The 26,014-nt window shown below is 47.0% G+C and overlaps 1 protein-coding gene across 1 annotated transcript; it reads left to right on the forward strand.

The window, feature by feature from the left end:
- Positions 1-1,986: 1,986 nt before the first annotated feature.
- MOB1B (MOB kinase activator 1B) lies at positions 1,987-25,951 on the forward strand. The gene is made up of 6 exons (XM_053976926.1): positions 1,987-2,081; positions 16,461-16,627; positions 19,078-19,171; positions 20,213-20,346; positions 21,499-21,662; positions 21,951-25,951. The coding sequence occupies exons 1-6, from the start codon at positions 2,068-2,070 to the stop codon at positions 22,026-22,028; spliced, it is 651 nt and encodes a 216-aa protein (XP_053832901.1). The 5' UTR covers positions 1,987-2,067; the 3' UTR covers positions 22,029-25,951.
- Positions 25,952-26,014: the final 63 nt, after the last annotated feature.

The raw sequence follows: 26,014 nt of genomic DNA on the forward strand, positions 1-26,014 counted from the left end.
TGTTAAGAACAATCGATACCAGCTATTCCTTAGTCTGATCAGACTAAAAATGATGATCAGAAAATCATTGGATGTGATGCTAAGACAAGTGCTTATACCGGGAAACGTTCCTCATCCCTCTCTGTAATTTGCTCTCAAGAAAAATTGACCTTCTGTTCCCTCATAGTGTTTTCCAAAATTATTTGTACACTGTGTTATTTTTCAACACAAAACATTGCTTCCCCTTTTTTTTTTTTTTTTGTATTTCTGATCCTGTATACATGCTCGGTTTTGCGAGCTCATTTTTTGGATGCCGCTTTCAGCTGGAATGCTCCGTGTTTACCGAGCTGTGCTGAAAAGCTGAGAACTTCAGCCCGGGACTGAAGCACTTTGCCAGCCCGAGGGCCCTTCCAGAGGAATTCTTGAGGCTCTGCAGCGCATTGGATAAATGGAGACGACAGAGGCGAGGCCACGGCCGTGCCTCCCCCTTACCTTACGTAAGGCTGCAGCTCCCTGCCAGCCCCTCGGGCTGGCGGCCGCCGAGGAGAGCCCTTCATGTGACCCTCAGCCATCCCCACCAGCCCAATATTAATGTGAGACATAAAGCCTGCACGTTACATAAGCCTCTCTCCTGGCCAAGCATTTCCTACTGCAGCAGCCGACGTTTAATTTTAACTTGCCGCTAAAAAATAAAACGCTCCGTGGGTAGGAGGAAGTGTATGGGTGTGGAATGTGCCAGAAAGATCAGTGATGTATTTCTGTTTGATTTACGTGGCCAGCTTAGTCTGACAGCATCTGTGGCAAAGTGCTCCCAGACCCATTCAACGCTTTGGCTAATGCAGCCACAAGGAGAACTGCAAACGTCGTGAAATGCTTTTTAATTGCACCATTGCTGTCCAGTAAAAGACTGGATTTTAAAGGTGTCCTAAAAAACAGTAGTGTAATTTTAATTTACTTAGAAATGCACTGACCTGGCATTTTAACTTAGTCTGAAGGACAGAGAGTGGAAAATGCAGTTTCAGCATTTAAATACGTGAGGGAAGCAGATGACTGTCAGTGTGGCCACCTAAGGCCTTAGAGCTGAAACCCCTGACGTGTGGGATGGAAAGTTAGCGTTGTGTGGGACTGTAGCCTGTTTAGATGTGCTGAATTTTCCTGATAAACCTGAAAGTCATCAGGTTTTTTTCTGGCCTACCTGCAGCAGTGTGAGGTTTTTGGGATTGGCCAAATCCCCTTGTGGCAGGAGGGAATCCCTGGGGGTCATGCTGCCAGTCCTGCGCCCTCAGCAAAATCTGGCCTCTTACTGAGAGCCAGGGTTTTGCATGAAAATTATACTCTGGGATTGCAATTTCTGCCATAAAGAACACTGGGATGTGACTATATCTGCCTGCCAAGGGTTTCTTTAAATAACTGCAGTTTTTTTACCTCAGAAGTTTGATTTTTTTTACCTCAGCTGCCCATAGTGTCACGTGAGGGGTGCCCCTCCTTTGCTCACTGCTTGCCCTCGCCAGCCTAGGTAGAAATTGCTAACAAATCAAATATTAAGAAATATTATAATCCCTTTTGTCACGTTTCATTAAAAAAACGTTTGATGAGGAGGGTGGCAACGCCGTTAATACCTTTTGGTTCTTTTTCTGGTGGTGGTGGTGGTGGTGACCTGTGGGCTGGTACCAGCCCCGCTTTGTCCTGAGGGGAGAAGGGGGGCTCGGGAGGGGCAGGGGGTGCCCGTTTCCATGGAGGTCTCTGGGGCCACTCACACGGGCCTCTCTAAGGGGCCGGCGCGCCACGATGGCGGTGAGGGGACGCCCGTGCCCGGGGCCGTGAAAGGACTCCTGAGGGGGAGCCCCACGGCCGAGAGAGGAGCCCGGCCATGCCGGAGCCCCGCAGCTGTGAGGGAGGAGGCGGCGGCGGCGGCGCGGGGGCCGCTGGGGGCGATGGCGGCCGGGCGGGCCGTGTCCCCGCCCCGCGGCGCTCTCCCCGCACCCGCCCGCCCTCCGCCGCCGCCGCCGCTGCTGCTGCTGCCATTGGGAGCCGAGCCGCGCCGCGCCGAGCCCAGGCAGCCGCCGGTCCCGCTCTTCCGCCATCGCCATGAGCTTCTTGTTGTGAGTACCCGCGGGGTGTGGGGGGTCCTCTCCTCTTGCTCTGCGCCGTCCCGTCGGGCAGGGCAGGGCAGCACAGCCCACCGAGCGGCCGCGGCCGCCGCCCGCCCGCCCGCCCGGTCGGTCGCTGCCCGCCGCTCCCCGCCGGCTTGGCGCCCGCTCCGTCCGCTCCCCGCTCTCTCCCTTTGTGCCCCGACCCCCCGGCGGCCCCGGGAGCGGCCGCCCCGCTGCGCTCCGCCGGCAGGGAGCGGCGGGGCCGTCGCCGCCGCGCCGTGAGGGCGTTTGGAGGGCGGGCGAGCGAGCGAGCGAGCCGGGCTTCCCCTTCCCGTGCGGCTTCCCCTTACGGATACGAGTTTGGAAACAGCCAAGGATCACCAGCCCCGGGGACCTCCCCGGTGGGCTCCGTGCTGCCCGGCGGAGGGGGGTCGCTGGGTAGGCGAGAGCGGGGTCGAGGTCAAACACCCACCCGACCCCCGAGGGGTCTCCCCGAGGTTTTATGATCTTTTCATGCGGGTTTCTCGATTCTGGCGGGCAGAGGTCGGTGCCGTAGCGTTGTGTGGCGCAGCTGGGTCGGGAGCTGGCGTGCGGAAGTGAACCCCGGTGCAAGTGATGGGGCGGGTGGGGCTCCCCGGCTGCCGGAGCCCCGCCAAGGACCTGGCCAGGCTTTACTGCGGCAGCAAAAAGCTCTCTCGGGAGTCGGCGGCGATTCAGGTGCGAGCAGAGCCCCACTTCTCGAAATTTTGCTTCGTGGGCAAGAACCGAATGAACTTTGGTCCCTCCCCTTAGAAACAAAGACGAGGTACTTGTGACAATTAACATAAACCGGTTCAGTGACCTATTAATTAAGGCGAAGATGCGCTCTAGGGAAAGAAGGGCGATCAAGGCAGCTGAAAAAGGCACCCTGGAAGAGCCAAGCTCCATTAGGGCCTTGTCCCCGCTGAGTGTTCCCGCGCACTCCGGGTTCCGTGGGACTGCTGCCGGAATATCTGGCAGCTGTTAGAGGCTTACATTGATAACCAGCAGATGTAAACGTGGCCTGGGCTTGGAGAAGAGACTTTATCTCAGAGCTGGAGTGTTCTAGTAAGTTGTGTTCTCATGGAGACAAATAACCCTGGCGCTGGTTTCCTCCTCAGTTCCTCCCTTGCGTTTATCTTTTAACTCTGCCGTACCCGTCCCGCTGGCCTGTCGCGCTCCGTGCTCCCGGAGGGATTCCGAAAGGCACCGACCGACGGGAGGTGGGTGCAGATGATCGTCCGTGGATGGAGGCGCGGTGCTCCTAATGAGGAGCCCAGCTGTCCCTCTCCTTCGTAATTCTCAGCTGCCACGGTGGATGGAGAAGGGGGGACAGGATTTCGAGTGTCCTGGGAGTCTGGTTTGCAAATTAGAGGGCCTCCCTCTCCGTGGCATTTGGCTAACTGGGAATGGAAAAGCATGAAACCCTCCACCCTCGATCGCAGGCAATAATGAGATGCTTGTTTCTTTTTTTTTTTTTTTTAGACCCTTTTTTCTGAAACCTAAGATAGCAAACCTTTACCCCCACCTCCATTGTTCCAAGTGATCCTTCTGGATGAAATACAGAAATGGAGACTGGAGTTAGTGCACGGCAAAGTTAGAAATGTTGGCAAAGCTGCCTCAGCTGTTGTTGGCAGAGTGCTGTAGATGGCTCCTAATTTGCTCATCTGCAGTCTAGAAGTGGGTTTAAAAAAAAAAAAAAAAGTTGAAAATATGCCTGCTAGGCCTCGAGGTGACCAGGGAAACTTTCTGTGATGCTGACACGGAGTTTTGGTGGGTTTTTTTGGTTGGTTGGCTTTTTTTTTTTTTTTTTTTTTTACGGATCCAGAAAGTTAGCATGACCTTTTGTCAGACTTGAGTTTTGGCTTGATAAGAGTTATTCCAAGATAGTGTGTGGATGTCTGCAGGTTTATTGATAATGCCAGCCTGCATTTTGCCTGCAGCCCCCCCACATTTGCGTGGTGCTCATACCACAGTCTTTCACAGTACTTTTTCACCCCTTTGTCCCTGATGTGGAGGTGCCAGCGGGGTTGGTTCCCAGCCCCGGTGACGCTGCTGTCCTTCAGTGGGCTGACTCACAGTTTGGGGCTGCCGTGAGGATGGGATTGTCCTTGTGCAGAGGCAAGGTTTCCTGTGTGGCAGCGAACCTGTCGCGCAGGTTTATCGTCAGGCACCGGGGCTGCAGCTTGTCGGTCTGACACCCAGCACGGTGCCAAAAGCCGTGCTCTCCCGCAGGCTTCCCCGCTGTCAAAGAACCAGGGGGATTGTGCTCGGATAACGCAGCGTGCGTGGGGCCCCCCCTTGTCCGCTGACAAATCCGTGGCTATTCTTCCCTGTTGCTAGGGCCACTGATATATAAAGCTACATGGAGGGGGGGGGGAAATAAAATCAAGGGGAACCATTGTCTTCTCTGCTTATGGGGAACACTATAAAAAGACTGTCTTGTGAGGCGAGTCACTGAATTAATACAACTGGGGTTTGACAGCAATTGTTATTTTCAGAGCTGCGGTTTTTCTCTTTCTGATCTGTTTCTTCCTTTCTGAAAAGACTTTGTAAACCTCTCCAACAGTTGAATAAGTTATCCCGAGTCTTTAAAAATTATTTAAAAATGGGAATTGGACTAGAAAAATATCTCCAGTTCCAAAAAACCACTGCTTGGTAAGTTCTCTCTAAAAGGAAATTACAGCATAGTTGCAGGTACTTTAGCTTACATCTCCAAGGAAAAAAAATTTAAAGATAGTTCTGGTGGGCGTGCCATATGGTAACATGCTTGTGTTGTCCTCTGCTGGCAAGACTTACATAAAAAAGGAAGCTAGATGAAAACCATTTATTTATAAAAGGAAAAGATTCAGATTTATTATTGAAGTTCTGAAATTGTCTTTTCTTTAAAAAAAACCCACGGAAGCCCTGTCTTTGGATTAGCGAATCCCTCTCCGAAGTTTCCAGCACGGGGTTTTTTAAAAAAGAGATGAAGTAGTTGCTGCCTGATCAGTCTTGGAAGGACGAGGAGCTGCGTGAGTGGCTGTTGTTGGGGGTACATTTTTTGGTGAGTGAAGGCCAAGTTAACTTGTAAACCAAACTGGGGCAAGATGTGCTCTTCCTTCACTGTCTTGTTCACAGTGCACAGTGCAGCCTGGCAGCTGCTTCTGATGCTCCACATGTTTTGTTTGTTTTCTTTTTTTTTTAAATTGAAATCATACTTTGTGTGCAAATATATGTGCAGAAGGTGTAGCGAGGCATTACCTTTTTTCCCCCATGACATCTCTTGCAGATGTATACCAAAATCAGAGCTGATGGATTTGTTTTTGAGATAGACAAGCAGCGTGGCCTTCCCAGTTCCTCTGGCTGCTCCTGCTCTTGGAGGACATCAGGGCTGTTTGTTCTTATTCCTTCCTCAGCTTCCCGAGTTGCCAGGTGGCCACTCCTTGTCCAAGGCAGGCAGTGTAGCAGCTGAGTGCTTTGTGAGTGCTCCTTCCATACTTTTGGAGATGTGTTTATCTCCTCTCGAGCAAGGACTCGCCCAGAGGACCGGTAGGCACTCCTAAACTGGAATTTGCTCATGGAAAAATCAGCATGTAGGCATTTGCAGGCTGTTAAAAGTGGGAAATACAGGGGACATCCAGACATTTCCCCCGCAGTGTTTCAATGTATATGTTTCCTTCTGTTTTAGCTGGAGGAGTGTAAAGCTACTGTGAGATCAGGGCAGAAGCTCTCCACACAGGGATGTGTTAACATAAAATCAGCTGCTTGACTGCTACCATTAGTGCTGTGTCCAGTTCCTGTTTTGTTGTTTTTTTTTTTCAGTACCAGGATTGAGAAGCCTCTCGAGTTTTTCCACAAGTAAATTAGAGAGATGACTCTAAAGCTATTGCCAGCTTCCCAAATAATTTTTTTTTAAATCCTTGGTAACAGTAATTTTGAGTTTTGAGGAAAGCAGAAGTATTCTGTAGTGGTGGGGTTTGAATGGAATCAACTCACAGCGAAGTAAAACGTGGGGTTTAGGGTGTCACATAATGGAGTGCTGCTGCCTTATCACTGAGGTTGGAGGTAGAGAGCAAGGAAGCTGCTGTCTGGCTTTTATTTCTGCAAGAATGAGTCTGCCTCGGAGTCACAGGGCTGTGCAGACCAGTTCAGGCTGTGAGATGGCTGCACTTGGCCTGGCGCTTGGAAAAACAACGTTTGCCCCTGCTGCTGTTTTTTTGGGAACATGCAGTAGGTGAGGTGAGTGATTGTCGCTTCTAAATGTTGTTAGATAGCTCCTTCTCGGATAGAGGCATTCGTTTGGAATGGAAAAAATAGCTTAGGAAGAAAGGCATTGTTCAGTGTGAAAGTTGTGTTTATTACATTGCAGTGATGTCCGGTCTTAATTGCTTCCTAATTGTTTGCTTTTATGCCACAATTGTTTTCCCTTGTTTGTCCTTCCCTCTTTGTGTAAGTGAGCCAATGCCATTAGCTGTTTGCAGGGAGGAGCTATGGATGGAGGATCAGTTTTGGGATTGATTTGTGTGCTGGAGGGTGGCTGGGATTTTCATCTTTATCAAATGCCTTTGTCACCTTTTGCTTTTCAGACAGGGCTTTGGATTTAGGGCTTCTTCGTGGCCACAGTTCCACCTCGCGCTGTCCTAAGACATATATTTTTATCTTGTTTGAAAAAGCATAAAGTATTTTTATTTTATGAAGCATTTGTCTGCCAGGCAGTGGGTGGCTGGAGGGTTGCAAGAGGCTGACAGAGTGAAGCTGCTTGTTTTTCTTAGAGAAGTAAATAACTGCATTAAATTTGGCCACTTGAAGTCTTCCCTCATAAGCAGTAAGGCAGATCTTGCTGCCAGAGCTATCAATAAGCCTCTGACCCGCAAATCAGCCTAAACCGCAGGATGTGCTTTGCGATGCTTTTAGCGTTTGTAAACTCAGCCACTTCCTATTGGAACTGGGCTGCAATGAGCTTGCTGTTTGGCTTTTGTTCTTTTTTTGGGTTTTTCTTCTCCTTTTAAATACACTGAGTATAACAATTACTTTTCACAGACTTGGAAAAATTTCTCCAGCCTCTACATTTCATGATGTGAGACTGTGAGGATCCAGTGCTTTGCTTTGTCATCTGTGGATGTGGATCTCCCAGATGCTTTCCCAGGGCACTGCTGCTTGGGTAGATATTTTGAGGCGGGGATATGAAAGAAGGGAACGAGAGCTGAGGATTTGCATGTATCCAATTGGTTCCTGGAAAATCAGTTTGAAATAACTTTTCATTTCTTAGTGAGCTTAGGTAAAAAGCGTGGTACATCTCAGACATCTCCGTTTGCTTCAAGGCTTCACTTCCCATTTCAAATCCGTAGCCTGAGTCAGCAGTCAGTCAGTTCATGAGGAGGAGATGGTAATTTTGTGTGTCAGTCCCACCCTGAGAATTCATCAAGGTAACAGTAGTTTTTGCCTTGCAAATGTATTTTGATGCTTCTAAAAGCAGTCCGTGGCAGCAAATTCATTCAGCTCTTCTTGTGTCTTTTTTCCCCTTGAAATCCAGCTTTGCTTCTGGCTTTTTTCTGGTGTGTGAGGGCACTTCTACCTTGTTCACCCTCTTTTTTATTCCTTCTCCAGTTCACAGCTGATCCTTAGCAGGAATCCATTCCTTTTGGTGTTCTTACACACCTGAAGAGATCCAGCCCATGTTCCACTTGAGTTTTAGTTGAGGTTTGCTTGTTTTTTTTGTTGTCTTCTGTCCTTGCACCACTTCGTCTTTCAGTGTGGTCGCTTGCCTCTGGAGTTGTTTGCTTGTGTCCTTGAGATACTGACGTACAAAATCTTAATCCCTTCCTTACTTGAAGGAGAACATCTTGCAGATAAGGACTCATAATGCCTGGATTTGTTGTCTTTATCACAAGTCTAATTCCTTTCTTTATGACAAAGAGAACAAATGAGCTTAGGTAAGCTTTGGTAAATTCCTCTTTTGCTGAAAATTGAGACAGCTGGGTTTTGATATGGAAATCGTTTCAACCCAAATAATGATTTGGTTCTCTATTGTAACCTTAATGAAATAACCTATATTTTGTTTCGGTAGCTGGTACTTTGTGTTTTTCCCAACTTCAGTAGCACAGGCCTGGTTTTGCTTGAATGCATTAATTGTTTTAGGGACTTGCTCAGTGTTCTGGATCCAGGAATCAAAATGGCATGACACTGTCTTACTTTATGGCCACAAAATACTGCTTTTTCAAACGTTCAGGTGTACCTTTTAGGAAAAACAGCATCTCTGATGTCCTGTTACTAACTTTTGTGGTTGACAGCTCTTCTTAAAATTTCTTGCTGCAATGGAAGTGGAAAAAATAAAAGAGGAAAAGTCTGAATGTTTAAATTCATAGAACAGTTTAGCTGACTTTGAGCTCAACTGTCAAATGCTTAAGCTTAAATAACTTCAAAAGAAATTTACTCCTTTCTATGTAGGAGCAGTCATTCCCTCTCAGATGCTTCAGACCAGTGGGTTTTCCTGATAAGATACTTTGGAAGAGATAAGCAAATTTTCCTGAAGATAGCACATACAGGATTTTATTAAATGTGGGGGTTGTATAAGAAATACTTGGGGGTGAGATAATGCAGTGTATTTTTGGAAAGCTGTTAGATTATTCATTGCTGCCTCCTGTCCATTCCTTCTTCCTGTTGTTCTCTGTGTCATTTCTTGCCTCCAATGACTGTTAGTTCCTGGATCCAGACCCCCTTTTGCCTATTAATCCAAGTGTAAGTTTAACCTTCTGTCTCTGTTGGAGGTTTTCTGTTGGGAAGTTGCCGAGTGTTTGTCCTTTGCTTCGTTCCTATCCTCAGCCTGTTTTGTGTGGGAGTTATAGTAAAGGGCAGCCTTTTAGAAAGTGCACAAGTGACTCTTTCCCCATGAAAATTTAGTTAAATTTCTCCTTTAACTGCCTATTCCCTAAGCACATTAAGAAATGGTTCTTTTTACTGTGTTTAAAGGGATTGAAGACTGTCTTAAACTCTTCAGTGAAGTATTTTTCCTTCCTTTAGAAATGCCCTGATGCGATTTCTTAGGTTGTATGACTAGATTTGCTTTAGTCATTCATTAAGCATCGGTTTCCAAAAGCACTGATCAGCATTTTGGGAAGCCATCCATGTTCTGAGGCATGTTCTCCAAGCACTATATTTGGTGTACAAGTAAGGATCTACATCATCTAATTTGATGCTGGGGCCAAGCTTTTATTACTGCAATTTATCACCCTCAGCGGGTTGTAGATGGCTTTCTGCAAAGCTCTGCTTCCTACTTGTAAATGTATTTACAGGGTGTGACTGTTAGCAGCAGCTTGGGACCCAGAGGGTGTTAGTCATGGGCAGACAGATAATTCAGCTGAAAGTAAGGAAATCTGCGAGGCAGGAGCAGCAGCTGGCTGGAGGGAGCAGCAGACACCTTTTGTGTGGGACGCTGCTCCCTGGTCGTCACATGGAAGAAGTGCTGGAGTAAAGGAATCACAGGTATCACACGTATTTCCTTATGTTTCTTTTATGAATTGCTCAGTTTCATATACAGGGAAGGGTAGGTTTAAAAAAAAAAAAAGTGTGGTTGTGTCCACTGAATGGTTTATTAGGTACAGTTCTGCAGTAAAGAGGTTTGAACCTTTGTGGAAACTACACTTGGAAAGGTTACTGGGTGAAGTTCTGACTTGGGCTGGAGTTCATGCTGTGCCCTCCCTTTTGAGTGGGCTGGTGCTAATTGACAGAAATAAGGGATCCCTGAGAAAAGAGGGGAACGTTAACGGGGGAAATAGTGCTGTTTAGCTTGAAGGGAGCTTAATTAGGGGCTGAAATGTTCGAAATAATGAACTCCATCTCGCAGGAAAAAACAAAGCGGTTGGAAAAGGAGTACTTCATGTTTACCTTCTTCAAAGCTCCAGTAGCCTGTGCTTTTAAGCAAGTACTATGTGACTATTAGGATATTAGAAGAAACAGATCTAGTTTGGATTGTTCCTTACAGTTCCACAAGGGGTGTGTGTGTGTGTGTATGTACACGGTAAATGTTAATATTGAAATAGATGAGGAACCTCAGTCTGATTGAAAGGACCCAACAGAGCAGCCAAAACTAGTGCTCACTTTCTTAAAAATATGAAGTCTGTTTGTAGTAAGCTTGACATTTTGTGGGTGAAGACAGCGTTGTGTTTGCCTCGAGGTAGTCAGGGGATTGCTGGGAGTGTGCAACAAAATATTTGGGATATTCTTGATTCCTCTCATGCCACAGGATTTCAAATGGATGTCAGGAGGAGGAGAACATGCGGAGGTACTTGGGTCTCTGCTGCAAGCTTCTTTGTTGCTAATCGTTGTGAAAATGTGTTTCAAGTTTGGTGGTCTTAAAGCTCTGGGAAAAAGTGTGCGGGAGACTTGGGAGCGGCCGTGCAGTGACATCCACAGAACGCACTCAGTGAGCCTTTGGGGAGGCTGCAGGTTCTGTGCCACGGACATGTTCCAGTTCCTCTGCTGTCCCCGTGTCCGCCTGCCTGTCTCTGCAAGTCAGGAGGCCACGACTGCCTGGAGAACTTGGATCCAAGCTTTTCTGGGATGGATACTGCTGTTTGTGGCTCTGGCCTGCCCCTCTCTGTTAGTCCTGCAGGGAACAGGGCAGGAGAGGTTGAGTCACTTCCGCAACCATTGGCTGCCTTGGGAGTAGTTTAATTGTGTTTGGAGTGCACAGACAGGGCTCTGGTAGTATCCAGTGAGGGCAACTGTGACTTGCTTTGTTTATTTTGAGGATTTTCCAGGAGATGAAAGTGTATTAAATGAATGCGTTGTAAATGAAACAAGGGGATTTATTTTGGTTGTAAGCATAGCAAACTGATGATGATTTCCCGGTCATGGGATGGCCTTCTGGACACTTGCTTATTCCTTGCACTGGGAATTGTGATTGCTTGGGAGAATAGTTGCATCCAAGTGGGTAAACAGCAGGAACACCATTGGGTGGAGTTGTAGCAGACACGAGTGCTGTAGCACAACACCTCCCTCTTGTTTACAGGCACTTTCTCAGCCTGCAGATGGGAAAACGGAAGCAGAGGGAAGCGTAGGTGCCGGGCTTGGCTGGAAAACAGGCTGTGGCCACCTAACATCCTTGTGGGTTTAGCACCGTGTGCTGCTGCGGGGGGAGTGAGGGCACAGGGCACAGGGAAGCCACCGCTCTCCAAACACCCTGAGCTTGTTCCCTGCTCAGAGCTCAGCCAGCAAAGCTTTCCCTTCAGGTGTGGTCTGGTGCGTGTAAGAGTTGTGCTGGGCCAATCCCACATTGGCTCGAAGTCACTGACTCTAAACTGTGTGTGTACAGCAGGAAAAAAATGCAGTTTAAGAATGTGTGTGTGTAAGGGTTACGTCGGCTTTGACGCTGAGGGGTGGTGGCTGGGGCAGGCAAAAGCAAGTGTTCCTTAAGGCTGCCTTAAATAACTTTCTCTTTCCTGCATGTGAATCATCTGATAAACGGCTGCTCTTTTAACGTGTCAAGTCTTGTGCATGATGGGACCCGTGTTTTTTAAGAGCTGTCCATGAGGTTGTGCCTTTTTCATTTGCCATCCTGTAGGGAACTTCAGTCTGTGAAGACAGCTTTTTTTCCTAGAAGGGGAGGCCACATTTCAATCCCCACTTTGATGGGTAGAGAATGAAAAATCTCATGGAAACACTGATTTCCCTGTCAGTACTCCAGTGGAAGGAGGAAATACCATACTCCTTTTGAGAAGCCTCTCCAGGTTCAAAAGCCTACAGAGAATTGAAGTTACTCTGTGGTGTAGGTAATAAACAATGAGCCCCATGTATTCTGTTCCTGTAGGAATAACCATGTGTCTGGGGAAGTTTTTCAGTTCAGTGCCACTGATTCCTCCTTAAACCAAAACAAAAGCTCTAGGCCTGGAATTGCTTTCAAACCACTGCCTGACCCCTCTGTGAGAGCAACTGTGTTGTGTAAGGAGTTGGCTGGCAGCTCCCAAGCTGCTTCCCAGAGCTGCTGCATGGACTGCATCCTGAATTCTTGCCTTGCTTTTGTTACCTGCAGATTCAAGTGACTGGACTGAGACAGGTTTCCTGCAATGAATGGGTATTGGATTGGAAAAAGTTGACTTTTTGGTGCTGTAAGAACTGAAGGAAGCAACACTTTGCCCTCACACTGTCTCTCTTCAGAACAGAAGTGTTGTGACTATTCAGTTTTATAAATAGAAATGTTCAAGTTCACTCTCATCAGTGCAGATTTTGAACATGTTCAGCTTAGTTTTACCCACTGTCCTGATGCTGTGGTTCTCACAGGGAAAGGCTGCAGCTATTGATTTCTTTGTCAAAAGGTAGCTCGGAGCTTTTATTTTAGTTTCTTTGTTGACGTGTTGGCTGGCGGAAACAAGCCAATCTCACTCTGATGTTTCTATTCTTAGCAGGATGTTATCGTTTGAAGGCCTGTATTATTGTTTAAAGGCTTGAAATGTTTGCTTTTCTGGAATTTGGGTCTTGTCTTAGAGTGTTTCTGGTTTTAAAAAGAGGCATAGTGGGAGAAGGGAGATAAAGAAGTGCACAGCTAAAACTTGGGGGCTTCTCTGATAAACTCACTCGTGTGCCTGTGGCAGTGAGTTGCTGCCTCAGTTTCCCTGCGTAATGAGACACTAATGATCCCTACCTCAAAGGTACTTTGTCAGGATTAATTGATGCTTGGGAAGGCGCTTGAAGATGAAAAAGCAGGAGTTAAAATAGGACAAGTTTCCATGCCCTGCGTAAATGTTCTGTGCATCGTTTTGAGCTGAGCTTTTTTGAGAATCTCTTGAGCTTTTCCAAATACTTTGAAGGGCTTATTTTAGCCTGGCTGTGGTGGTGGTGGTGGCTTTGGGGAGACACCGAGTGGTACAGCTGTGCTTCCAGGAGTTAGTCACTCACTCCTTACCCCAAGGAAGGGGCCTCAGCATTAGGGAGCAGTTAGAGGAACATAGGTGGCAGGTGTGCGCTGAAAATGCTGCCACTGCACAGCCTGAGGTTAGTTCTGTGCTGAGACCAAGCTGTGAAGGGGTAGCTTCTATGGATAAAGAGCCTAAACCTACCTGGTTTAATTCAGGTGTCCCCAAATCTGTGGCAGACTTTGTGGAAATGGATAAAAATCCCTGCTGAAAGGCTCTGTGGACAAATGGCTGGGAGTGAGGAGGTTTAATCTAGGCTGGCCCAAGGGCTTCTCCTGGCAGCAGTTACTGGGAAGTTTATCGAGAGCTGAGGCTGGGTATTTAAGCTGCTTTGAGCACAGAACAACTGCCAGTGCTACGTTTGAAGTTGACATGAGCTGTTTGAGGCAGTGTGGGGTGAGCAGAACACTTCACATTTTTCCCTTTCTTCTGGAAACATCCTCTTACCACCCTGAGAGAGAGCAGCCTGCAGAACGTGCATCACAAAACCCACCCCCTGCCAGCAGATGGGTGGCTAAAATGACAGCTTTGGAGGAAATGTGGTGTTCTGTGACGTGCCTGCGTGGGCTCCTGCTGGTGGGAAGGGCTTGCCGAGGCTGCCGAGCCCTGCACACAGCCTCAGACACAGTTCCTCATTCAGTGCTGGGCCCGGCTGCAGCTGGCACTGCTGGGGCTGCAGCTTCCTGGAGGAATAAAGGGAGTCATCATTTGCTAGGAACGTTCCCCGTGGCAGGGAAGGGAGCAAAGTGTCCTTGGAATTCCTTGAGAAGTCCGTTCTCCTTGGCAGGCTGCGTATTGGTTGTGGCACTTAGTGGGGATGGTGCTCCACGTTTCATGACCCTTTTATGTCCAAGGAAAATGGGATCTTCACCTGTTTCTCTGTCCCCTCTCATTTCTGCCTTAATATGAAGGAGAGCTCAGGGAGTCTTAACAGGAAAAGGCAGGTGCTGCCTATTGTCTTAAAGCATTTTAAAGCATCTACAGAAATGGCTGATTCCATGGTGGAATGTAGCTGCAAACAGAATGTCACACATGACCCAGACGTGGATGATTGTGTGTATTGTTGCCCACCAGGCAGAACTCTTTAAAGTTACTTTTTTCACTGATTACTCAAGGAGCTGAGGAAATGGACCTGGGTCAAGACAGCTTTCTGCATCTGTCACATGAAACAGATTGGCAAAATAGGGAAAAGTTTTTTTTTTTTTTTTTTTTTTTTTTTTTGGTTAAATAATAGGAGAGTTTCTGGACTAATAAGGTAATTGGAACACTGTTTAGTAATGCAATATTTTTAACCAAACTTTCCAAGAAAAACCACATCCTGTAAAGATGGAGGCTGCGTTAGGGTGTCTCTGAGCTGTGCCTCAGGGAGTGTGTTAACTGGCTTCAGTGAACTCCATAAGTGCATGGAATTCTGATAATGTATTGCCAACGTTGCAGGTATTTCCATAGCACGCGACGACTACCAGGCTGCAGCTATCCTAATTACTTTTCCTTTTGGATGCCTGCCTGCCTTGCTATGAGACCCATTTCCTGCTGGCTTAGGGTGGCTGTGCTGCATTTGAAAAGCAGGGATCACAAAGGTGTTGGAGGCAAAGATGGAATGGATAATTTAGAGCCGTTGTTACAGCCTTTGACAGCTTATGGGAAGAACCCCCGTGTTTCTGGGAAGGGGGGAGCAGGGATTGAATGCTACCTAAAGCTTTTTCCAACATGTTGCATTTTCTGCTTCTTTGACCATGGGTCTGTGCAGGGTGTTCAGCAGATCTGCAGTGACTTGGTTTGTTGGCTGGCAGACTCACGAGCTGGGGTGGGTACGGTGAATTCCTACCCAGAGTTTCTCAGAACAAACTACTTACTTAGGGAATTCCTTCACCATACTTTCCTTCTGCCCTATTCCCAAACCCTCGTCCCTTTGTTGGGCTTACTCTTTGTGCTAAAATACAAACAATAATTGCTTGGGTTAGTTATTTCATAACCTTTTTCCAGGTTGTGTTTAGCTCATGCTGGGTTCCTTCTGCTTATGCTGACACATGTGGAAAGATAATGATCCCAGTCTCTTCTGCTCTCCAGATGTTTTAGGTTGTATTTTCACTCCTCGTGTTGGCAAAGTGCCTCTAAAGTGGCTATGTTCCTGAAAAGAAGATAATTGGGTTTAAGTAAAGTAATCAGTCGAGAGATTTCGCGTTTTTGTTTGTTGGTGTTTTTTTTCAGTTTCTTCTTTGTTCAGAGCTGATTTGAGTCTGGCCTGGCACCAGATGCAGGTGGCTGGAGGGGTGGGAGGTGACAACAGCAACTCCCTGAGCCACAGAAGCTTCTCACTCCCACTGAGAGGCAATTATTTAATTCAGGATTTGTGTCTGGTTTCCTGGCTTAGGGTGAGGTGCAGATGACTAGAAGGAGCCAGGAGTGTCCTGTACCAAACAGACGGGAGCAGGATGTTCCCTCCTTCTCCTTCTGGCTCCTGGTTGCATTTAGCAGCAGGCTGCACTGGTGTTGATAGGCTGTCCGTGTCAGTGTTCATGGCTGTGCAGCTGTACCATCCCAGGATCCCTGGAAGTCCAGCCAAGCCCTTCTTCACAGCACCCAGGACCCAGGATTACTTCAGAGGCCTGTGGGAAGGGGAGGATGCTGCTGCTCCTTCAGGGCCCCAGAGAGTCAGAGCAGCTCTGGGACCATAGAACAGAATCCCAGAAGCCCAGGATGGTTTGTGTTAGAAGTGACCTCAAAGCCCATCTCATTCCAAACCCCTGCCACAGACAGGGGCACCTTCCCCTAGCCCAGGTTTCTCCAAGCCCACTTCAGCCTGGCCTTGGACACTTCAGGGATCCAGGGGCAGCCACAACTTCTCTAGGCAGTCTGTGCCAGGGCCTCAAATAAAGAGAGATAACCCTTGCACCCCACCAGTAAGAAATTCTATTTGGTCCTTAGAGAGATAGTGAAACACCGGCCAAGTCTTTATATAAAGGAATGAAATCTGGATAGTATTTGTGATGAGAATTCTGCTGTCTGGGTTTCACAGCTTTCCACTTGCATTGGAATTCAGAGCTCAGTTTGCCTGTTCTGACAGAAGTCTTCTCTCAGCTCATACACGAAAATACTCACAAATATTGACTCACTTGACACTTCCTGCAAATATTTAATTCTACTCGTCATGTTTCTGACATGTTAGCGGCTCATGTGCCATCCAGGCTCATAGTTTAAAATTCAAATGTCTAAATGCTTTTTCTAAGCCAGACTATGTTTTTCCAAACAAAATTGTAGGTAAGGAAGTGATTAGGTCAGAAAATGGTTTAAAACAGGTCAGAATACCTGCTAGTTTAGCATCCCAGGTTTTGGTAAATACCCTGCTGCAACGTGAAAATACGTGAGTGGGTAAAGTATTCAATGTTCATTTTGTCCTTACCTGGGACTGGTCTGCTTGTTTCCTTTTTGCTTCCAGTTCCAAAGAATCTCTAAATATTTCCTCTCTCCTTTGCAGTGGCAGTCGCTCTTCCAAAACCTTCAAACCAAAGAAGAACATTCCCGAGGGGTCTCACCAGTACGAGCTGCTAAAACATGCAGAGGCCACGCTGGGAAGCGGCAACCTCCGGATGGCTGTGATGCTTCCAGAGGGGGAAGACCTAAATGAATGGGTTGCAGTTAACAGTGAGTCACTGGCCTTTTCTTCATCACCGGGGTGTTGGAAGTGGGCTGACACTTGGGGCAGGACAGCTGTGTCCCCCTTTCTATTCCTGGAGAAAAGGGGAGTTGGGGGACCTTGCTCTCTAGAACTTCCTGACAGGAGGGTGCAGCCAGGTGAGGCTTTGCTACCAGGGAACAAGGGCAGGGTGACTGGAAACAGCCTCAAGGTTCAGGTTGGACATCAGGAAGAATTCCTTCGTGGAAAATGTTGTCAAGCATTGAAGGTGTTGGAGTCCCCGTTCCTGGAGATGTCCAGGGGGACAGCTGGACGTGGCTGTCAGAGGGTGGGGATCAGCCACAGGTTGGACTTGATGATCTCAGAGGTCTTTTTCCAGCCTGAATGGTTCTGTGATTCTAATGGGGTTTGTAATTTTCCTAAAGTTAGCTCCTTTAGTCCCTACCAAGTTTTGAGCCCTTGCTCTGGTAAGTCTCTGATGTCATTCTTTTAACTTCCTCTAAAGCTGTTTGTCCAAACTCTCTGCTTTCAGGCCAAACAATGATGCCTAAATTAGCGTTTTCTGATTGCTTGACCTTGTTGCCTCCTCCTTCCTCTCCCTGCTGCATGAATTTTGCCCTCTGCTCCTAAAGAATGAATTCTTCCTTTGTACTCCGTAGCCTGTGCAGTTTTGGCTGCCACAAGCTCTGTGCCCTGTCTGGGTGTTTGCTCATCTTTTGCTTCTCAGGCTTGGTGTGCTCCAGTGGTGGTACAGGATTGATTTGTGCACTGCAGTAGAAATTATGCTTAAGTTAAATGTCCTCCAATTGTTTCTGTGGTTCTGCCTTTTTTCTTCTTGCCCTTTGACATGTTTGGGAAGTGAAACCATCCCACTGACTCTCACCTTCCTGTTCCCAACCAGTCATGCAGTGCTCTGGTGTTCCACTTGCCACTGCTTCCAGGGCAGGCTGGAATTGCTGACACCATCCTTTGCCAAAGTTAATTCACACTGCATTGCAAAACTAGACTAGAGAAGAAAAAGCCAGCCCACTTGTGTGAGTAAGCATTGCTTAAGATGCTTCGTGTATTGCTGGCATCCTTCCCTTTTGGTGGTTCCTTCACTGCTTTCCTGCATGGCAGCAGTTTCTTCCCTTCTCAAGTGACTTCACTGCTGAATTAGCTGGAATGGAATTGTAGCTGTGTAATTAAAGAGTGAGCTAGTGACGGGCTCCCTTCCCTCAGCATCCCTGCACCACGCCGAGCTCCAGCAGTAGCTGTGAGCCCCTTCTGCTCACAGAGGGGTCATTTTGTCAGAAGACAAAATGTGTGACTTCAAGTCATTGCTTTCACCCTTCTCAACCCCGAGAGCACAAAACCAAACGTGCTCTGCCCTGCAGCTTCTTGCTTAGCGCTCAGCCTGACTGGTGTCTTAGGGAATGACTTGATGGGCCTGTGGATTTTGAGACTTTCAAGTGTGGGATTTGCTGTAATCAGGCGTTCTGTCGGAGCCTGTGTGGGTTTTCTGAACGTGCTTGCCTCAAAGCAAACAGTGGGCTGTGGTTTCTGCTGGGAGCAGGGAATGGAAACTTAATTAACAGTTCCCGTGGGCACTTGAGAAGCCAGGGCTGGTGTCCTGCGTCCTGCTGAGCAGTAGCTGTGACTTGCTCCAGTGACATTTGTCTCATCTTGGCCGTTTATCCTCTGAAAAATACCTGCAGATAAAGTGGGTTTTATAAGCTACAGTTCCTCACGACAGAATGAAAAAGAACCTTCTTCTCTTAAGAGTTTGGAGTAATTAACTGGAAGAGTAACTATGACTGTAAGGTTACGTGGGCTATTAGGAAGAAATCCTTCCCTGTGAGGGTGGTGAGGCCCTGGCCCAGGTTGTCCAGAGAAGCTGTGCCTGCCCTGTCCCTGGAAGTGCCCAAGGCCAGGTTGGACAGGGCTTGGAGAGACCCAAGATAGCAGAAGGTGTCCCTGCCCATGGCAGGGGTGGAACTGGATGGTCTCTAAATTCCCTTCCCACCTGAAGCAGTCGGGGATTGTATGAGATGTTCTTGGGAAAGGTGGGCCTTTGGAATGCAAATCCTGAGGGAAGCTACTGTCACCTAACGAGTACCTGCTCTCTCTAGTTGGGAAGTCTATGCTGAAGATCTTTCTTTGATTCCACACTTGCCAGTAGAATTTGGGATTGTAATGAAATACACCAAACTTGCAGGAAGGCAAATAACTGGGTTTTCTCCTTCCTTTTTTTTCTTCCAACTGAAGATTTTGCTGCAGTGAACAATTAAATAGTTCTTGCTAGAGGCTGTTCCATAAAGTTGGTAGTTGCTTTCTGCATCTCTTTTATAATGGATCTTAAAAAAGCAACAACAACGGAGTTTTTTCCCAAAAACCATTCCAGAACCCATGATTTACAGTCTGGGCTGTAGGAATCTTGTGCTGCAGACTGCTGACAGGTGGTTTCCTTGCTTTTCAGCTGTCGACTTCTTCAACCAGATCAACATGCTCTATGGAACCATCACGGACTTCTGCACGGAGGAGAGCTGCCCCGTGATGTCTGCTGGCCCAAAGTAAGAGCGTGTTTCTCACACACTGGTGACTGGGTGCAGTTTTTGAGATGCTTTTTCATTTAAAAGCTTGAGACCAGCTGAGAGGAGTGCCAGGGTTGGGTGGCAAGGATGTGAAAGAGAAGAAGGATGTGAACATCTGTTAAGTGGGTGGGGAATAGCAAGTTGATATTTTTTGGTCTGTGTTCATATTTGTTTGGTGTTTATTTTTTTCCTTTAACATGGGAAGTAAATTAATTATCGAAATTATTTTCCCCCCTTCTTTATTTTTCTGAAACATTAATGAGGGCTTCTTAAATGAAGGTTTAAAGTTTTTATATGCAGGCATTCCATTAGCACTTACCAAAATCTTCCTTGTAGGTATTGCAGAAATAGTAGATGTCTGGATAAGAATCCCTGTGCTCTTCTTGGATTCTTGCTTATGCTTTTGTTGAGACATCCTGTGTTTCTGCTTTTCCCTGCTCTCTATTTCTATTTCTTGTTTTGCTCTGGCTACAGACTGATCCTGGCACCTCAGCTAAGTGTTGGTGTTTGTCCTACATGAATATCACTTAAATCTCGGTATTAGGGCAGTACTGGGTGGTGAGAAATCCTGCTTTTTCATAAATCCAGACACATGGTCCGTTTGGTGTCTCTGGGATATTTGCATGTGTTCTTAGATACAGTTTTAAAATGCTTTCAGACCCTCTAATTTGTTAGAAAAACGAGGTTTTTCTGTCCTGTTGTGAGCAGCACCTTCGTAATCCCTCCTCGAATTTGTTTATGGTGAAAATGTTCTCCCAGCAGTGGTTCTGACAGAACCGAATTTGCTAAAGAAATCGAGAGGACGGGTTGATCAGATGCGGCTGAGCTTTGCATAAAACCACACGCGTGCGATGTGTAACATACAAGCCGCGTGGTTCGCTCGGGAGCTGGTCCGGTCAGACTCCCCGCGTTAGGTGTGCTTGGGCTTTTCCAGCAGTACCTTTCCCACATGATCCACCACCCGGCAAGGCCCGTCAGCAGGGACTCGGTGGTGCTAAAGGCCGCCTTGTCTCACCCCAGGTACGAGTACCACTGGGCAGATGGCACCAACATCAAGAAGCCCATCAAGTGCTCCGCACCAAAGTACATCGATTACCTGATGACCTGGGTCCAGGACCAGCTGGATGACGAAACGCTGTTCCCTTCTAAAATAGGTAAGGGAGTGCCTGCAGCTGAGCAGTGCACTCGGGTTACACCTGCACAGGAACGCTCCAGTGTTAAAAGGTCTCCTCAGTGGCTGGGGCAGGTTTAGAAGGTTACATTACCTGTCTACACACATTTACTTTGAAGGGATGTTGTAATGCGTGAACTCTGATGCACGTGTTAGTACTCCTAATAAACAGCTGTCACAATTCTGGGTGCAGGAAGCACCATTTCTAACTAATGACTGGTTCTGTTCATCGAGTCTGGTGTTTTATTCACGTGGAACAGTGAGTTCTTTCTTTAGAAATAACAGCAGAGGGTCTCAGACCCTTATAACCAGGCAGCTTTTTGGCACAGAAGAGATGTCTGGGTGTCAGGAGGAACTTTCAGGCCTTATCTCTAAAGAAGCTGAATTGCAGCTTTGATCTTAAATTGATGGGGGTTTTTTTTGCTTGTTTTTTTTTTTCAAGTGAAGATGAAAAATAGATGTTTTAAAGAGGCTTCTTTCAGAAAAGCAGGAGGGAAATAATGACCAACCAACAGTTTGGGAAAGATAACCGGGGGGGTCTTTTAGTTGCCTTGACTTTGTAAATCGTTTCTGAGGCTTTTGACACATCTTCGTTGAGCTTCTTTAGAGAAACCGTGCCTTCAGAGAGAGATTCAGAGGCCACAAACTAACCAGCTAAGTATGAATTCCCCGTGTGCTGCAGCAGCCAGAGGAGGAAATGCGACGTACGTGTGTGCAGGGCAGGCTGCAGCAGGAGCATGAGAACTTTAGTGGTGGGACCTGAAAGCATTGGTGAGCTCCTGACTGGCCTCAGAGCATCCAGAGCCTCTGGCCTTCAGGCAGGACTTGAGCACTGGGAAAGGCTGCAGAAGAGCTAAGCTCACTGGGGAGACTGGTAGGTGAGGAGGAGCTAGACAGGTTTCCTGTTTTCAGAGGGTTGATACATATCTTTTTTTAGCCTGGGGAAGTGACAGCTAAAGAGTTCATGGCTCCCAGTAGCCGCTTGCCGTTTCCCAGCCGGTTTTAATAAAACCTGTGCAGTGACAAAGGTCTGCTGTTGAAACTGATTCCATCTGCCCTGGCTCGCAGTGGCTTTCACAACAGACGAACATGGCCCGGGAGTTGAAGAACAAGCCCTCTGTTTTCTTCTCCCCAGGCGTACCATTCCCAAAGAACTTCATGTCAGTGGCCAAGACAATTCTCAAGCGTCTCTTCAGAGTTTACGCCCACATCTACCACCAGCACTTCGACCCGGTGATCCAGCTGCAGGAAGAGGCACACCTTAACACGTCTTTCAAGCACTTTATATTTTTTGTTCAGGTAAGGACGTGGCAAACGGTGGTGTCGCTTCCAAGCTACATTATCCCCCTTCCCTTGTTGAAAAAAAATCAGCATCTTCTTAGGTTTCCTTCCTTTAAGAGGGAGGAAAAGCTTCAGGCAGTGGAACGCTTGAGGTCAGCGAGTGGCAGACGGGCAGGGGAGGCTGTAGTGGCCCAGCCTAGGCTTGGAAAGCTGAGTGCCAAATGAATTCTGGCTAAATAAGGCTTTTCACCTCAGCTGTACCCACAAAACTCTCTATGTGTGTCTTTCTCCTCATCCCTGTTACAGGAATTCAACCTTATTGATAGAAGAGAACTTGCACCACTTCAAGAACTGATTGAAAAACTCACCTCCAAGGACAGATAAAAGGAAGAGGACTTCTTGAAGTCACTTGTTTCTTTAAGCGAGCGTTTGGTATTTGTTTTTTGTTAATTTGTTTGTTTTTTAAAAAAAACAAAACAACCCCCCTGTGCTGTTACCAGTGACAGCTAAGATTTACTTTCTGTGCTTTTATTAGGGAAAATCTTTTCTCTGTTAGTGACATGTGGTAAATAGCTTTTTTTTTTATTAATATTATTTTACTGTTGTTATTCATTGTGGAATTTCTAGCAGGTGCTGAGTGTTTATTAAGGAAACGTGCTTGACTGGGGGGATTGACTCTGCTGGTGGATGGGTTCTTGTGTTGTGTCAGTGGTAGCCCATTCTCATGAAGTCCCTGGAAGACTTGCTTACATTCTCTAAGTGCCTTGGCAGACTCACTTCTGAGGTGCAAAGCACATACAATACTGAACATTGCTGGAAACAGAAAATATGTACTAACACCCAGACACTTACTGAAACTTGTTTTAAAAACATTTATCTATGCTTACACTAGGAAAAAAAAAAAAAAAAGCCATAACTTGCTGAAATCAATGATCTCCAGCTTTTAATACAAATACTTGTCTTATTTTTTTAGAGATGAATATAGAATTTTTCAAAACTAGATTACTTCTTATGAAGAAAAGCAAAGTTCTCGCTAAAGCAAAACGGCGAAGGTGGTGTCAAAATTACACAGGCCTTGTGCTTAGCAAGAAGTTCCATGCCTGCTGCCTTGGGACTTTGCATAGTTGCTTTTATTTTCTTGGCAGGAGAGCATCAGTTGGGTCAGCCAGCTTGTTAAGTTCCCCTAGCAGTTGCCAAATGAACAGGTAGTTTGCACAAATACAATTAGGGAAAATATTCCCTAGAAAAAAAATTGCACTGGGATAGTAGTAATAATAATAACGAAAACCTGGCTTGAAAAATAACTGCTGGAAAGGTGTTTTTAAGTTAGGAATGCAAAACCTGGCTCTGAGGAGGAGCTCTGGTGGCCTGTGTTTGCTGTTTGAGGAAATGTATCTTGGAGGGGAGCCAATTTCGGGGGCTGCTTTGAAGTTGTGTTACTACGATGGTGTTCTCCCCCTTTTAAAACCGCTGCCCATCTTCAGGGAGCTCCAGCTGTTGGGAAAAGCAGCAGGAACAGGGGAGGCCAAGGTGAGCACGTGGCAGAGAAGCTGAGCTTCTGTTTTGTGCGCCTTGGCTCGAGTCAAGTTGGAGCTGGCGTGCAGGAGCCTGCAGGAGAGGTGAGTGAGAGGCCATTGGCACTGCCAGCAGGGAACAGCTGAGCACAGAAGTGACTCAGCTGGGAGCTCCTGGGTTCCAGTGAGGGATCCCGATCTCCTGGCTTTTCCTGTGCCACCATCCGCACGACAGCGCCAAAGCCACCCGTCTCCCAAATTCCAACTGCTCGGTTTGGGCACAGAAGTGAGCGAGGCAGGAGCTCCCAGGTGCTAAGCAGGGGATGCCTCCCATTTCAGGGTGACTCCTTGGTTTGGTGTCATGTGCCAGCAAGCAGCGGAAAGGAAAAAGGTGTAGAAATGAGGATTTGCTTGGACACGGCAGTGCAGTGGTTCATGTTCCTGGCACGCTTCTGCCCTAGGAGGGTTTAGTTCTTCTTCTTGTTGTTGCAGTTTTTTTTTTATTTTGAACAGCCAATTCTAGAAATCCAGAGGCATCTGCTGCAGTTCAGCCCATCAGAATTGGAATGTATAAAAATGAGTCTTAGGTGGATAGTGTGATTTTTTTTTTTTTTTTAATTCAATATCTGGCAATAGAAAGTCTTTGACCAAATAGTTTCTAGGCACGTAATAAAAGCTTGGAGATCATGATTTGCCTGACAGCTGTAGGAACACATTGTTTAATTACACAACACTTGAAAATAACATCATTGAGGACGTGTTTGCAGCGGTGGGGATTTAGGATCCCCGTGCTGTTTCTTTTTGCAGCTTTTCATTGTTGTTTTGCTTCTGAAAGCTGTGGGACCAGAAGATGACGTGTGTTTACACTCTCGGAGTAAGGGCACATGGAAATGCCACCCAATGGAATCTGGATCGAGTGAATGTGTTTATAAAATAGTGCATTTATGGGAGGAAAAGGGGGGGACACCCCCTGCCCCTCCAAATAAACCCCAGAGAAGCCAACCCTGCTCTACTCCAGGCCCCCCGCTTTGGACTTTGAGGGGTGACGAGCGCTGGGGGACAAAACCTCCCAGTTTCGGTCATGGGGGAGCAGAAAGTGCCAGTGGGGTTGAACCAGGCTGTGCTTCCAGGGCTGCCTCAGGCCTTCCAGTCTGGTGGGGTCCCGAACTCCCGTGGTTCGTGATGGTCTGCTGCTACCAGCACGTTGGATGTTGCCAGGGCTTTGGGTGGTGACTCCTCCCTGGAGCTGGGAAGGGGCGAAGGAGCGGTGGATGGATACGGGATGTGTTGTCCAAGTCTTTCCAGTCCCAGTCAGGGATACAAGTTACTCGTGCAAAGAGGAACCAAACCACCGCCTTCTGCTGCTGCAGGAGGCCGAGGGGACAAAGCAGGTTCTGAGGGGCAGGCAGCCCATCTGCAAGTATCCAGTTTCTTTTCCTGCTTACTATGCAATGTAGAGCTTTGAACTTCTGCTTTTCCGTGGAGATGGAGAGGAGCAGTGTCCTTACTCAGTCCTTGGGAACTGAGCCCTCTCCCAGTGTCCCTGACCCTCAGTTACCAGGTAAGGACACCTACTTGCTGCTATGGACTCAACTTACCTTTCAGATTGTTCCTTTCTATTTCTCACCCCTCTTCCTTTCTCTCCCGGGTCACCAGACACAGTTTTGCTATGAACACATCCTATTGGATAGCTGTGCTTTTTCCTTGCTGCCCTCTCCTCCTCTCCTGCCTGCCAGAGTGCTGTTACTGTACATAACCCCCTTTTGGTTGGATTATCTGAGGAACTGCAGCACGAGCAGAGATTCCTTGCTTTTTTTCCCCCCACTAAAATATTCCCTTTTGCGCCGGATCTCGTTTCCTTCACTGCTGGTAGCAGTTGTCTCTTTTCCAGTCCCTCACTCCTGAAACCACTGGCAGTTTTATGGATGCCCATCGTTTTTTCCTGGATATCTTCTCTTTTAACACAAGACTAACAATGGTGATTTTCAGTGTTAAACCTTCTTCTTTCCCTGCTTTTCTTATGGTTTCCTCTTGCCAGGTTCAGTTTGCAGCCTAGGAAAATACCCAATTACCTTATTTTGTTGGAAGAGCCGATTCCCCAGATTGTTCATAGAATATTGTATTTTTAGGGGAGATTAATTTTTTATAGCCACTAAACTATACTCATTATTTTTGTACGTTTGCAACTTGGGGACAATTTTCCGAGCCGTGTCGCGGAGGGAGCGTTTATTGTCGTGGCTGTTGGACTGCTTGGGAATGCTGTGGTTGTGTGGTGTAGAGGCACATGCCCTGGTGTGCACTGGGAGAGAGAGAAGGATGCAATAACAAGGTTTCAATAAAAACCAACGAGGTTTCAGTAAAAATGAACGAGGCTTCAGTCAAAGGCCATTTTTGAAGGCAAAAAACCAGAAATTAATTCCGAGAGCGACACTAACCTTTCCTCCTCCTTGAGAATCCTGAAATGTGTGGGAGAAAACGCAGTGTAAAAGTATAAAATGCAAGGAGAGAACCCTTACTGTGAGCTAACTGTGCCAATACCGCTTCAGTTTGTAGTCACTGATGGAGATTTCAGTTCCAAAAGAAAACAGCTTTTGATCAAAAAAGAATAAGATGAATGTCTGAAAATCCGCACCGTGTTTATTTGAGAGTTGTAAATAATGTATACAGATGGTTGTATGTGATGGGGCAAAATATTTAAATCCTAGGGGTTTTTTTTTGTTTGGTTTTTTTTTTTTTCAATAAGAAACTGAAGGCTGTTTATAAGAGAAAATAAATAGCTATGTTTGACCATGACTGTCTTCTTTATTTCCTTCTTGGACTTGCTCCTCAATGGTCTCCTACTTGTAAATAGATTTT

This window comes from Vidua macroura, chromosome 4 (assembly GCF_024509145.1).
Source record: "Vidua macroura isolate BioBank_ID:100142 chromosome 4, ASM2450914v1, whole genome shotgun sequence".
Classification (NCBI taxonomy): Eukaryota; Metazoa; Chordata; class Aves; order Passeriformes; family Viduidae; genus Vidua; species Vidua macroura.

Coding starts and splice junctions, on each gene's coding strand:
- MOB1B (XM_053976926.1), top strand. Junction 19,172..20,212: donor GTGATGTCTGCTGGCCCAAA/GTAAGAGCGTGT, acceptor GTCTCACCCCAG/GTACGAGTACCACTGGGCAG. Junction 20,347..21,498: donor GCTGTTCCCTTCTAAAATAG/GTAAGGGAGTGC, acceptor TCTTCTCCCCAG/GCGTACCATTCCCAAAGAAC.